This window comes from Corvus cornix, chromosome 1A (assembly GCF_000738735.6).
Source record: "Corvus cornix cornix isolate S_Up_H32 chromosome 1A, ASM73873v5, whole genome shotgun sequence".
Taxonomy (NCBI): domain Eukaryota; kingdom Metazoa; phylum Chordata; class Aves; order Passeriformes; family Corvidae; genus Corvus; species Corvus cornix.
In genome coordinates, this window is record NC_047057.1 from 19,549,456 (window position 1) to 19,562,232 (window position 12,777).

At 39.6% G+C, this 12,777-nt stretch overlaps 1 protein-coding gene across 5 annotated transcripts in view; it reads right to left on the minus strand.

Annotated features, from left to right (window-relative positions):
- Nucleotides 1-12,777, minus strand: part of PLXNB2 (plexin B2) — a 254,458-nt gene that overhangs the window by 73,358 nt on the left and 168,323 nt on the right. For all 5 annotated transcript variants that reach the window (XM_039570587.1, XM_039570583.1, XM_039570585.1 and 2 more), the window contains 3 exons: nucleotides 5,921-7,031; nucleotides 4,093-4,275; nucleotides 2,786-2,908 (listed from right to left, as the gene is read on the minus strand). In XM_039570587.1, the coding sequence (XP_039426521.1) occupies nucleotides 2,786-2,908; nucleotides 4,093-4,275; nucleotides 5,921-7,031 (1,417 nt within the window). The remainder of the gene's footprint in view (nucleotides 1-2,785; nucleotides 2,909-4,092; nucleotides 4,276-5,920; nucleotides 7,032-12,777) is intronic.

Consider the following 12,777-nt stretch of genomic DNA (forward strand, 5'->3'; position numbering starts at 1 on the left):
TGCAGTTACAAAGCTACTTTGACAGTCTGAGTTTGACCTTTTCTTCATATTCGGAGAGTTAAAATTACGCAGTTAAGGAAAACGTCAATATTGTGCAATTTTCTTGCTTTTATTAATACAAGGTTTTACCTTTTCAGCATTCTTTTCTTTTTAGCTAACTGAAGCTGAGTTACTGGCACTCTGTCACTAACTGGTACCCATAAGTAATTTAATATCCAGTGAATGACTTTTTTTTAATGACAAAATATTTCTTTCACAATACTGGCAGGCATAAACAAGCCCTAGAGATTTCCATCTCTGCAAGTTTTGTGTGAAATTAATGACAAAAAAACCAAAACCAAAACCAAACCCAAAAAACCAGCTCCTTTAACAGCCAATTTCAAAATGCAAGGGAACTAATTTTAGAGCTTTTCTAGTTGGCACTCTAAATCAAAAAGTGTTAGAAACTAAAACAAGCAAACAAGCTTGATCATGGTAAGTGACTGCCACAGTGGTCTGCTTTCCTCCCAGTATGGTAAGAACCTTAAGGAATCTGGGATCCTGCCAGTGATGTGCACTTGTAATGAACCAGCATGAGCAGCACAGGGGTGCTAAGCTCCTTTCCAAGTCCCACAAGAAGGTGCAAGGGGTTTCTCCTGCTCTCTATCCAAGCTTTAGGAGCAGATGGGACTGATTGAAAGCATTTGCTCAAAACCCCCCACTGCTGTTGGCACCACAGCAGAAGGTGGGAGAAAAGAGGGGAGAAAGGTGAAACAGGAAAGGAAGAGCTTGATTCTCACTTTGGATCTTAACATCTGGATTGTTCTTCCCTGTGCTTCTCTTGATCTGATTTCTTTTTAAAGAAGCTATCATCTACCACATTACCACTTTCACTTTGTTCAAGTGCTTACAGAGCCAAGCAATTAATTTCTAAATGCTGAGGCAGTCTGTATCTGCCAGGTAGCTCAGCGGCATGCATGCCTATCAGTGCAGCCAGCTGTCCTTTATTGTTTACCTTTAACCATTTAAATGCACAAATCAGGGTTCTGATATCTCTATTCTCACAACCCACAGCCATGCCTAACCCAGAAGTACATGTTTCATCATTTATTCTTCTCCCCTCACTTATGTCATTTTTTTTCTCCCAGCTCCGAAGGCCTCCATTCTCCTCCTGTCTATCTGCTTCTAAAAGTGGGTGGGACTGCTCACTGTAATTAACTCCTGGAGATGACAGTAATGTAATGCCATTACAGAGCTCCCAACTTTAGCTATTCATATTTAAGCTAAACAGGTTTTGTAAAAGAAAACTATTATTCACATAATTCAGAAACTGCAGTGTCTACGAGAGCTGCTTGGAAGAGATTTAAGTAAAATCCTTTCTTCAGCAGAAATTTGCTGCATTCTAAATTTAAATGCTTTGTAGTGATTGAATGATTTTTTTTTTGCAGGTTTTCTCTGAAAAAAAGTTGTCTGTCATCTTTCTAAATTCTACCTTTTCAAGCTGACTGTCACCAGAAAGCTTGTCTTCCTTCAAGGTTGCTGCTATCCCTTACACTGCTCAGCAGGACACACAGTAGCCTGGTGGGGACCTCAGGGCTTTTACATGATGTGCCAACTTGTCAAATGGGGTGCCAGGCCACCCAGAGTTTTGTGGACAATGTTGAAGCTTGGAGTTGTGTTCCAAATCTGAACGGAAGCCAAATGAGAATTATCAACTATTCAAAAAAAAAAAAAAAAAGTAACGTCTCTCTCTCATGGTCATATTATTAAATGCTTTATCAGTTTTTTTTCTGGCATTTTTTCCAATGTTGTTTCTAGCCTAAAAACCTTCAGCTAGACTATAACATTCCTGTGGCAGGAATTTATATTAATCCTTTTATAAAACAGTCAGTAGACATTCTTCTTGCACTGTTTTTCCAAATACTCTCCTTTCACAGCCCACTCATTCTCCCTGTGTTACTTGTGTGGAGCATTTCCCATGTTGCATTCCATGTCACTGGCAGGGTTGCAGATGGTCACAGCCTGTCACCCACCTTGTCCTGGAGAGCTGGTGAACCAAGCGTTTGAGGCTGGCAGCTCCAGCCTCCACAAAGAAAAGTGTCAGAAGAGGGTTACCCCGGGGATGGAGGAGAAATCTGGCATCCCTCTCGTTTCCTACTTGCTTTTTTTCCTCTCTTTTTTTACAGACCCCCATTGTGCTTTCACCTCACAGCAAAAAGAAGGGGAACCTAGAAGAGACTGCTTGTGCCTTTCCTAGTGAAGTTGGACTTTTCCTGCTGCAATCAGTTCTAGCAGAATCTTGAATGAAAATGTTTCTCAAATATGTAATTCTCTCCAGTGCTGCTTAGTTTTTGCCAGTAAGACCCAGAAAAACGACTGGTGGCTTTACAGATGTGTCAGTGCAAGTATGTCAGCCACCAGCATTCTGAGTCCCGAAGTGCCCTTGAAAAGAACTGATGGCAGCTACAGCACCCACCAGTACCCCACACACCCCACACTGAGCACTAGGGCTGCCTGATCCTGAGGCATGCTGGTGCCAAACATTTCCACTTCATCCCTCTCACAGACCCTGTGTGACAGCTCCAGAGGGGAACTCACTGCCCATTCCCAATCGCTAAGCATCTCCAAGTCACAACAAACAAGTCCATCAGCTTAGACTTGAGAAAGGTTTTCATACACACAGATTAGGAGGAGTCCCACCAAACAGGGCAATTTCCAGGAACAACTGAGAAATGTATAAATCTCAGAGAAATTTGCAGGGAAAGCAAAAGAGGGCTGGGCCCTTAATTCAAGCAGGACATGTTACCTTGTCTGTGGTCATCACATACAGATTTTCTTGGGTTTGGTCAAGGACCAGGTCCTTCTTTATGGGTTTGTTTAGTTCAATAGTAAGAGAGCTGTACTCAGTTGCAGTGGATGACAGGAACACCTATTTTGTGGAAGAAAACAAAAGGTGGTTAATCTTGCTTTTCCCCCCACAAATATAATTTTATCTGGCTACTGCTGTAAAAGAAAATAAAGATGTTTCTAAAAATATATTAAGAACAAAAGGAGGACTAAGGAAACTCTTCAAGAAAGACATTGAGGTGCTAGAGAGTATTCAGAGAAGGGCAATGGAGCTGGTGAAGGGTCTGGAGCACAAGTCTGGTGAGGAGCAGCTGAGGGTGTTCAATCTGGAGAAAAAGAGGCCCAGGGGAGACCTTAATGCTCTCTACAACTACCTGAAAGGAGGTTGTAGTGAGGTGGGGGCTGGTCTCTTCTCACAATTAGTAAGCAAGAGGGAGAGAGGAAAAGGCCTCGAATTGTGCCAGGGAAGGTTCAGATTAGATATTGGGAAATATTTCTTCACAGGAAGGTTTGTCAAGTACTGGAACAGGCTGATCAGGCAACTGGTTAATCACCATCCCTGGAGATATTTAAGAGATATAGGCATGTGTCACTTAGGGACATAGAATCATAGAATCACTAAGGTTGGAAAATACCCCCAAGATCATCAAGTCCAACCACTTAACTAGCATCACCATTTTCACCACTAAATCATGCCTCTAAACACAACATCCACATGACTTCCCATGTGCTTTGGTGAGACTTGGCAGTACTAGGTTTGAGGTTGGACATAGCCATCACTCTCCTTCAAGCAAAAGAAGGTGTTTGGTGTTGCAGTCTTGATATTTTAACACCACAAACATGTCAAGCCTTGAGCAGAATTTATCAGAGCTTCAGCTTGGGCTTTGTATTGCCACCTTTATTCACTGAATGGTCAGAATGACTAGAAAATGAAAAGTTGCTCTTAAACCAGTATGAGCTTGAATAGAGATAAGGCTAAAGCAGTTCTTAGATTACCTAAGGCTATTTATATAAAGCTCTCAGTAGGTATGTAATCCTTTGGGAAAAGCGTCATTCAGGCAATGCTAATTCAGTCTGTGTATCAGATAGCTGAGGTACATCAAAAATAATATATTTTTTCTTTGAGATGAAAAATACCAAGCTCCAAGAGAATTTGCTCCTAGTATGAGATCTTATAAATCCCATTTACTTTTAGAGTAGCAGTATGCTATCACTACAGTTCGTAACCTTTTAAATACCTTCCAGTCTTTTAGTCCAGTTTTTTACCTTAAGAATTTTACCATCCGATGTTCCCAGAAAAGCCACGGTGTGCCCATTTTCCACAGCCACAGTGACAGCTGTGAGATTCATCCCTTCTTTTTGCAGTACCGGCTTCTCTATAACACCATTCCTACTTCCCAAAAGGTATGGCAAGTGTTCGGAGCCACAGGGGAAATTTTTGCTGGCATTCTAATAAGGAATAGCAATACAGAGTGACGTTAAACATTCAGATCACTAATTCCTAGCTAAGAATGAAGTGCAGCCCTATTACCAGACAATATAATACCCCTCAGACACTGAAGAGTAGAAAGAGAGAAATGGATTGTCTGGGCATTTGCCCCCAGCCAACAGGCAGTAATCAGACAGCAGCCTGCTAATTGAGAACTGCTTCCACGCTTTCACTTTCCAGGAGACACAAGCAGTTTAACGATTAACCAGTTGGTGTAACTAAAATGAACGTGTCATAGAGACCGGTTTAACCAGCTTTGCCTTGAAGACTGTTTTTTTATTGCTGTTTTGTTTCTTTGCTACAATCCATAAAAAGCAACTCCCTGACAACTGTCTCATGAACTTCAACACGTTCCGTCTTCACTACACTTTAATTCTGAGCTGCAGCAAGAGCCACCAGAAGGAAGTTCATTCACACCTTGCCTTTCCAGCTATATTTGGTAACAAAACTGTCTTTCTGATCTGAAATCCACACCTTCTTTTTGTCAGAAGCCACGGCCACTCGCCACATTCAGGATTTCTGTGTGTGATGCTCACCCCATATGCAGGGTACTGCGGCAAGTAACACTGGCGGTTCGAAGCAAAATGTGTTATTTTGGTTCATCAGCGCTAGTAACTTACTGTGTTGGAGAAGGCTTCAGTCTCACAAGATGAAGGATTATGGGTCAATACCAAAAAAAGTTATTCCCATGCCCCATCTCCTTAGCTGTTCACTCCTCTCCCTGGACTATAGCACACCACCTCTCAGGTTGTGCTCAAACAGATGCTTATGCAAGTGTGTACCTTGCTCGGGCTGGGTAAAGTAAGACATCCTTCTAAATGCTGGCTGAGTTATTTTAAAGATGATTCAATTTCTCAGTCCAGTTTAGGGTTGGCTGCAATAATGAGTGGCATGCACAAGTGGGGCTTGGGAATAGAGTGATGTGGGCAAAACAATCGTAAAGCCAACAGAGATGCTGAAAATTGCCTCTCAGAGACAACCGTAGATTGAAGAGCAGTACCTGAACGGGTGTAACAGTACCCTCCAAAAACCTTATAGCCAAGGTAATCACATGTCATAAAAAGATAGCTATCATGCTATGCGAGCATTTTGAGCCACAGCAAAATATAAGCACTACCTGAATACAAGAAATCTGGTATTTCAGTTGTCTGAATATACAAATACAAGTGAGAAAAAATGCTGAATTACAGATACCATCTAAAAGATTCTTAATACCATTTAAGAGCATTGTAAATACATTGACTGAAACTACAGCTGTCTAGTGTGATCACTCAGAAACTGATCATGGGTGTAAAAAATCCCTGCATTTGACTCAGTAACTCCCATACCAGAAGGAACCCTTTAAAAGAAATGCATTTAGGAAAGCAACAGTTATCTTTGAGAAAACATCAAATCATTTTTAAAAGACTCAAAATTTTGTCATTTCTTACTTGACCTGTTCCACAACCCCCCCAACCACATTCCATTTCTATAGTGAATCTATCTGCTGAGTTTTCAGTCGTCTTAATATAGTTTAGCTCAAAGCCACCTTAAAACATGTAGTTGTATATTTTCCACAAACTCTAACATGGATTCTAAAACTAATATTTATATTATTCATATTACCAGTCCATGTAATGCACACGGGTTTTCTGCTGAAAAAAGTTTGTAAAATGAGCTGGTATTCTTTTTAGTGTAGCAATCATTCCGGTTTTTTTCCATCTTTTCATTGATGTGCCGCAAGGAAAACACACACATGGCGGATTTAAGAGAGCCGTCATCTTTGTTTACTTTGCTGAAGAGTGCAAGAAGAACTTTGTCATCTGAGGGAGTATCTGCAGGTTGTCCCTGCTGAGCCATGCTCTCAGCCAGTTCTTTTCCAGGTGTAGTGACATAAGCAGAATGACAGTGGTCATAGGCACCATCATCATCTTTGCAGCCCAAGTCCATTTCAAAGTAGGAATAATAATGGGCATCATCTTTGCACAGACGTGCAATCAGTGTGCGGTTGTTGACAGGCTGTTTCTCTTGTTGATCAAAAATAAAATAAACATAATTTTTATCCTCAAAAACTGCCACAAATTGTTGTGTGCTTGATAAGTGATAAGCTGACTTAACAGCTGCTGAGTCTGTATACATTTCAAAAATGTCTTTCCCATCCCTTGCGTAAAGCTGCCGAGTGCTGATTATGATCCCATTGTCATTTGGTCCATTCCCTTTCCCAACAAACAGCACTCGGTCATTATTCAAGGAAGTGATCAGTCCCACAGTTGATACATTCTCATCGTTGCTTGCTACAAAGGACTTTTCTCCACTACTGTCTACGTAATATTTCTCATCGCTAATGTTCTGTAGATCTCTGATGGCACAGATTCCTTTAAAAAGGCTTCCACATACCACAGTTGTATTATCCGCCTTGTTCAGCAACAGTAATTTGTTATAATTGTCTGTCAGTACGGCCTCTTTACATTGATTTTCATCAATGGGAGGTGTGCATTTTTTATGGTCCTTCCTTGGACCTGTTTCTACAGATCTTATTACTTCCAGGTTTTCTGTAAGCTGATAAAGCGCATTTACCACTCCCAAATAGATTATCCCAGTGTCATTATCCACCGTTAGATGATTTAGCTCTGTAGCACTCTGAAAAAATTTCAGTTCCTCGTTTCTGGATAAAGTGACACAAAAACAGCTCAAAATGGTCAGTGTCCAGATCCATAAAGCCATTTCTATGTAATACCTAAAAAGGAAAAGAAGATAATAACATGAAACTTATAAAAAAATACAATTTACACAAAACTGAGAAATGTGGAAATTTTTCTCTTTCGTGACTTAAATACACTTATCCTTGTGCAGGTGTAGACAGCATGAAGGTTATGGAAAGCCTCAAATCCTGTTAACTGCCTAGCAATTTAATCTGTTGGGGAAGGATTTAACAAGGTCATATGTCTAAATGATTATTATAAAACCAATTAGGTAATCAGTCCTGTGCTAAAGCACGATGAGAACAACAACCAATTTGAAACAACATGGAGTGACAAAATATGGTAGCACTTGTCCAGACAGCATCATATTCTGTCAATTATTTACTGCTGAAATTTAAAAAATAATTTGGAGAATCCCAGTGCTTCAGGTAGCTCATCCTTAAGAGGTGGGGGGGAATTTACATAAAAGTGTTTGAAACATTTGGTATTGTGGAGCTTTCCCCAGAAAGGAAAAAAACTTTCCATTGAGTACAAGCAAGTCTGGATCTGGCTGCTGATGTTTTTTGAGAAGACATTACACTAATCCTTCATCAATGTGAAGTCAGAAGATGGTAGACCCCTTAATATGCAACATTGCCTTTGACTGCTGGCATACATTAAGGTGCAACACTTCCATTCACTAGAGCACTGCAATTTAATAGTTTCAAATCTGTCTTAAGAATATCACTTAACATTTTTTTGGGGATTATGATTCCATTACCTGTTTTTTCCTTATCCCTTTCAGAATTGTTACTTCCCAAGAAGATCACCTGGCTGTTTGGAATTAGACAAAGACCTTCTGAAGCTTGTAAGCAGGGGTCTAATTTTAATCTGAAGAGTTAAATGAGGAGTCTCAGCTGGCTTCCTAAGGCCAGAACCCTTTGTCAATGTTTTCTTAAAGTGTTTAGTTCTGAGAGCAGAAAACAAAAGGTGGCATGCTTGGACACACTGATGTTAGGGGGAAAAGATGAATACTGTTTAGAGGAAGGTCAAATATAATTCACCATATTTTCATGTTCAAAGTCAGCCATAGGATTCTTTAATCTGATGAGGAAAGAACCTGTAATTTTACAGGCAATCTCAAGTTAAATCTGAAAATATCTGGAAGTCTAAAGAGAAAGGAAACAATAAAAGCACAGAAAAGACAGGCGAAACATTTAACAAAGCAATCTAACAGGCAAAAGTTTCATAGGAGGAATAAAAGAGCATGAAATGCCAAAACCAGAAACTGAAAAAAAAACCTTAAAAAAAAATAACAATAAAGGAACCTTGCTCCTGTGTTTGGCAAGAGCAATAGACTCTGGTGGGATGTGAAAGAGAATGGCTGAATCATCATTTATACTGGGTAACTAAAACTAAATGTTAACAACCTGGATACAAAAGTTTGAACGGGGAAGGAAGGACTTTTGTTGTGAGCACAAGCCATCTATCTGTGAGCTTCCCAAACCACCTCAGCCCTGCCAATGCAGAAGGACAACGCCTGTCCTCCAGTATTTGAGTGTGTTTTGCTCCTCTGTGGAGAAAATACATGTGCAAGGGTGAGAACAACTGTTCTAAAATCAGAGTGAACTGAACTTCTAAATCCCCAAAAACCTACTAAATGAAACTCAGGATAGTAAAGAAGAATAAATAAAAGGCTAACTTCAATCTTGTTTTGCTGAAGCTCCTATCATGTACCAAACTGAGTATCTAGCTATAAAATGATGCCAAAGACAAGAGAGTACATCACGGCAGCACAAGCTGGACTTTCTGTCCAATGATAGGTTGAGTTCCTATGACAGTGACCAAGAAAAGGCTAAGAATTATAACCTATTCTCCAGACACACAGACTTTAGTACATGCTCTGCAATGTAATCAAGTGTTGGGTCTCTTTACAACAGTTGACCTGCTCTAAGGAACCCAGAATTCTTCTAAATTCCTCTCTTCTTTTCTTACTGTTCCAAATGACTTAAATTTTCCAAACAAGCTTTGGTCCCACCTTACTTTTCCATTGCTAAATGATATGTGATAATGTTTGTCATCTAGTTTCAAATATTATCCCTTACAGTTATCTGCAATGAAATAAAACAATGGCTTGACACACTACTGCAGTGTTGTTTCATACCAGTTTTATCATTCTATTATCTATTGCACAGGGATCAAATGCAGAACTGGGATTCATTTGTTCCTGCTTTACTCACAAGGTAATTTTTAGATTATTATAATCTCTGCTCTCAGTCAAAGAAACCCCCATAAATAGCTCTACTTACAAAATATACCTTAAGTGAATGGAAAGTAATCATTTTACCTTAATTACTGTACTCAGTTCACCTCCACATTCATGTATTTCAGTGGATTCAAAAATCCCATTTTGTCCATTGGTGGCACCCAGGGCACAAAGGCTGCATTTGCAATACTCCTGCCTTTGTCCCAGAAGAATGAAGAGTCTTGCTGGTTCATGCCAGAGCCAAGACTTATGAAAAAGTACATTTTGCATCTCTAAACCAGACTCCAAGAGGAGTAATTAATTCTCTGCATAAAAATGGGTAAAGCTTCCTCCCTATTATTTTCTGCCTTTTTTACTTATAAAAATTTTGACTTAAATTATTCAGAACTACATGCATTCTCCATTAATTGTGCCTTATCTTTTTTTATTAATTTGTTTTTGTTATTTACTCTCTGCCACTCCTGTCTCATGCCAATCCCCATCAGATCAGCTCAGATCTCTATGCAAGGTAACAGTTCATCATTCTCTGTATCTATTAGTTTCACTGTCCATCCGCCCTTCAAAGCAAATAGTAAACAAAAAATTAAATACACTGTGAAGAGATTCAGAATTAAACTCTCATTCACTTCTCAAATAGCAGGTTTAAGAAGAGAAAAAAAACAAATACAATGAAATGAGATGAACTACAACCACAGGCCATTTTCACCTGATCTTAACTTAATTGGGAAGAAGCAGCTGGAAGAATCCTTCTATGACCAGCTGGTGTGATAAGAATGACAGTGCTGCTATTAAAACACAGATGCTGTACTGAATTAGATGCTCGGGGAATGTATCAAAAAGCAGTTTCCTGTTGTGAAAAACTTCCACTTTCAATGAACAAGTCACAGAAACACAAGAGAAAAGGTGTAAGAAGCATAGGCTGGAGCATGGAATCCATGATGTTCTGCACAGGAAATGTATTTCCAATGGCTTAATCACACACTGCATTTACACACAGGCTGGGGTGGCTTACTCTAAGTCATGCCCTGGTCCTGAGAGCTGTCATATACCCTCCACCCTCAGTGTGCACTTAGTTTTAAGCTCTTAGCAGACTCAGGATAAAAGAAGACCAACAGAGCATTTGACCACATCATTGTTTTTTCTCTCTCAAAGTCTTGTCTCCATCCTGTCTCTTGTCCCCCCTACTGCTTCCTACAAGAAATATGAAACTCTAGAAGTTATGTGCAGGAAACACAGGGCACCCAGGAGAACGCTTCATACAGGGGAACTGCCATAAAATGACACCGTCTTGGAATCCCACAACTACCAGAGCTCTGCCCCACAGAGGTCAATTTTAAAGTTAGTACCCATAACTTTATATCTTTCTACTCATGCAAGACCAATAACCTTAAATAACACCCAATTTTTCAAAAAGCATGCAGGAAAAAGGAGCATCTATAATCTACAAGCAAAAAGTGAGCTTCAAATTGACTTCACGTTATTATAAACAACCCTGAGAATCAGCACCAGCACCACGCTCAGCAGGTGTTCTCCCCCGTCACTGTAAAATCATCTGCGGTGCTTGTACACAAGAGCTTTCAACTTTTCACCCATCCCCAGTCACTTCAGCCTTTGATATATCTTTAGCTTTATGCTAATTCATTTCTTACATTTGCTTCAGCTGAAGTGAGAGAATACCAAATTTTGCCTGAAACTGGAATAACTGAGAACTAAAACAAGTGTTATTCCCAAAAAACAGTGGATGAGAAAATCTTCAGTGAAGGAATAATCTCACCAGTTTAGCTTCTGTGGTGTTTTTGCAGAGTATTTCTTCATTAACCATATATATATTTAATTAAACCCTGCTACGTCCTCTCATCCAGACAAAATTTTTTTACTCAAAATTCTGGTCTAGAGACAAGCACTTCTTCCAAGCAAGGCAGATGCTGATACACTTTAATAGTAAGAGATGCAGAAAACTGTGGTTCTCCCAGCAAACTTTCCCCTAATCAGAGGAACTCCAAAAGATGCAAAAGACACTTAAATTGGAAAAAAAAAAAGGTAAAAAAGACTGAAAAAATGTGACATAAAGAAGGTAAAATCCAAAGAATGTTCTCCAGTGGCATAGTTAGTTGGGGAAAGATGAATGAAAATTCTCTTCTCTCTCATTTTTAGTAACTCTTTAGCTTTTATTAAGTGTGCCAGATGTTGAAAAGAATTCCTCTTTCAGTTTTAGGCTCAAAGGAAGTCAGAACAGAAATTAGAAAATGCATGAGAAGCAGGGGATGAGCAGAGTTTCAGTCTGGATTTCAAAGTTTGTACTTCTGCCAGAACTGTAGGTAAATGTAAACTCTTCCCCAGTTACAACTTTTACTACTATTTCCTAAAACAAATGAGCTTTGGAGCTCACTGGTTCAGAGAATGAATCACCTGAAACAACACTCTGCAGGATTCAAACCCATTTTCCAAAAGCACAGCAACATGCTAGAAAGAATTTGGACAGAGGGGAGCCACTTTTTTGTTATACTATGCCACACATCCAAAACTGGTAGAACCAGTGAGAATAGTGATCACTGTGATGGTGTCCATCCCTGTAGTTGTGACAGTTTGCTGTCAGTAGCTGGGACCTGTGGGTCACAAAACTGTGGGAGGTCATGCTGTGGAGAATGAGAAACCAATATCCACTTCATTAGATGTTGTGAGAGCCCGTACTGCTCAAAAGGAGTAATTTTCCTTCTCTTTCACTTCTCCTCAAAACACAATTTGCTAAGCTATATAGACCATCTTCACATGGGACAAACAATTACATCAGGTCAAACTGCCTGTAAAGTGGCAAAAAATGGACAAATACTTTAATACTGTTTCTATTCCTGATGTGGAAGTCAAAAGTTTTGCTTGTTTTCATGAGGCAAATTTTCAAATGTTTTCCTTTTATTTTTTTGAGTAATTTTCAATAATATAAGATTTCTTTTTTTTAATATGTGTAATGGTCATACTGATATGGATCTTCTTTTACAAGGAGTGGTTGAAAATTGTGGATTTGCCAAGGAAATAATGAATGTTACACCCTCAGTCCCTGTGCCTTCTGTTGGTGTTTTCCTGCAGTCCCTGGGAAAACAAACGGAAGACACACAGAAACACAAATTCAGGTTACTGAAAACCAGGGTTTCTTATACCAAGAATAAGCTGTGGTGCCCACCTAACCACTCTGTCATTCCCTTCCTCAGCTTAACAGGATGAGAAAAATATGATTAAAGGATTGGGGGTTGAGATAAGGACAGGGAGAGATCACTCATCAATTACTGTCACAGGTAAAACAGCTGCAACTTAAGGAAATTATTTTAATTTGTTGCCAGTCAAAATCAGAGTAGGATAATGAGAACTGAAACCAAACTTTAAAAAAATCTTTTCCCCACACCCTCCCTTTTTCCTGGGCTCAACTTTACTCCCAAGTTCTCTACTTTCTCACTGTAAGCAGCACAGAGAGATGGGGAATGGGAACTGCAGTCAGTTCACCACGTTGTCTCTGCCACTCCCTCCTTGTCACGCTCTTCCCC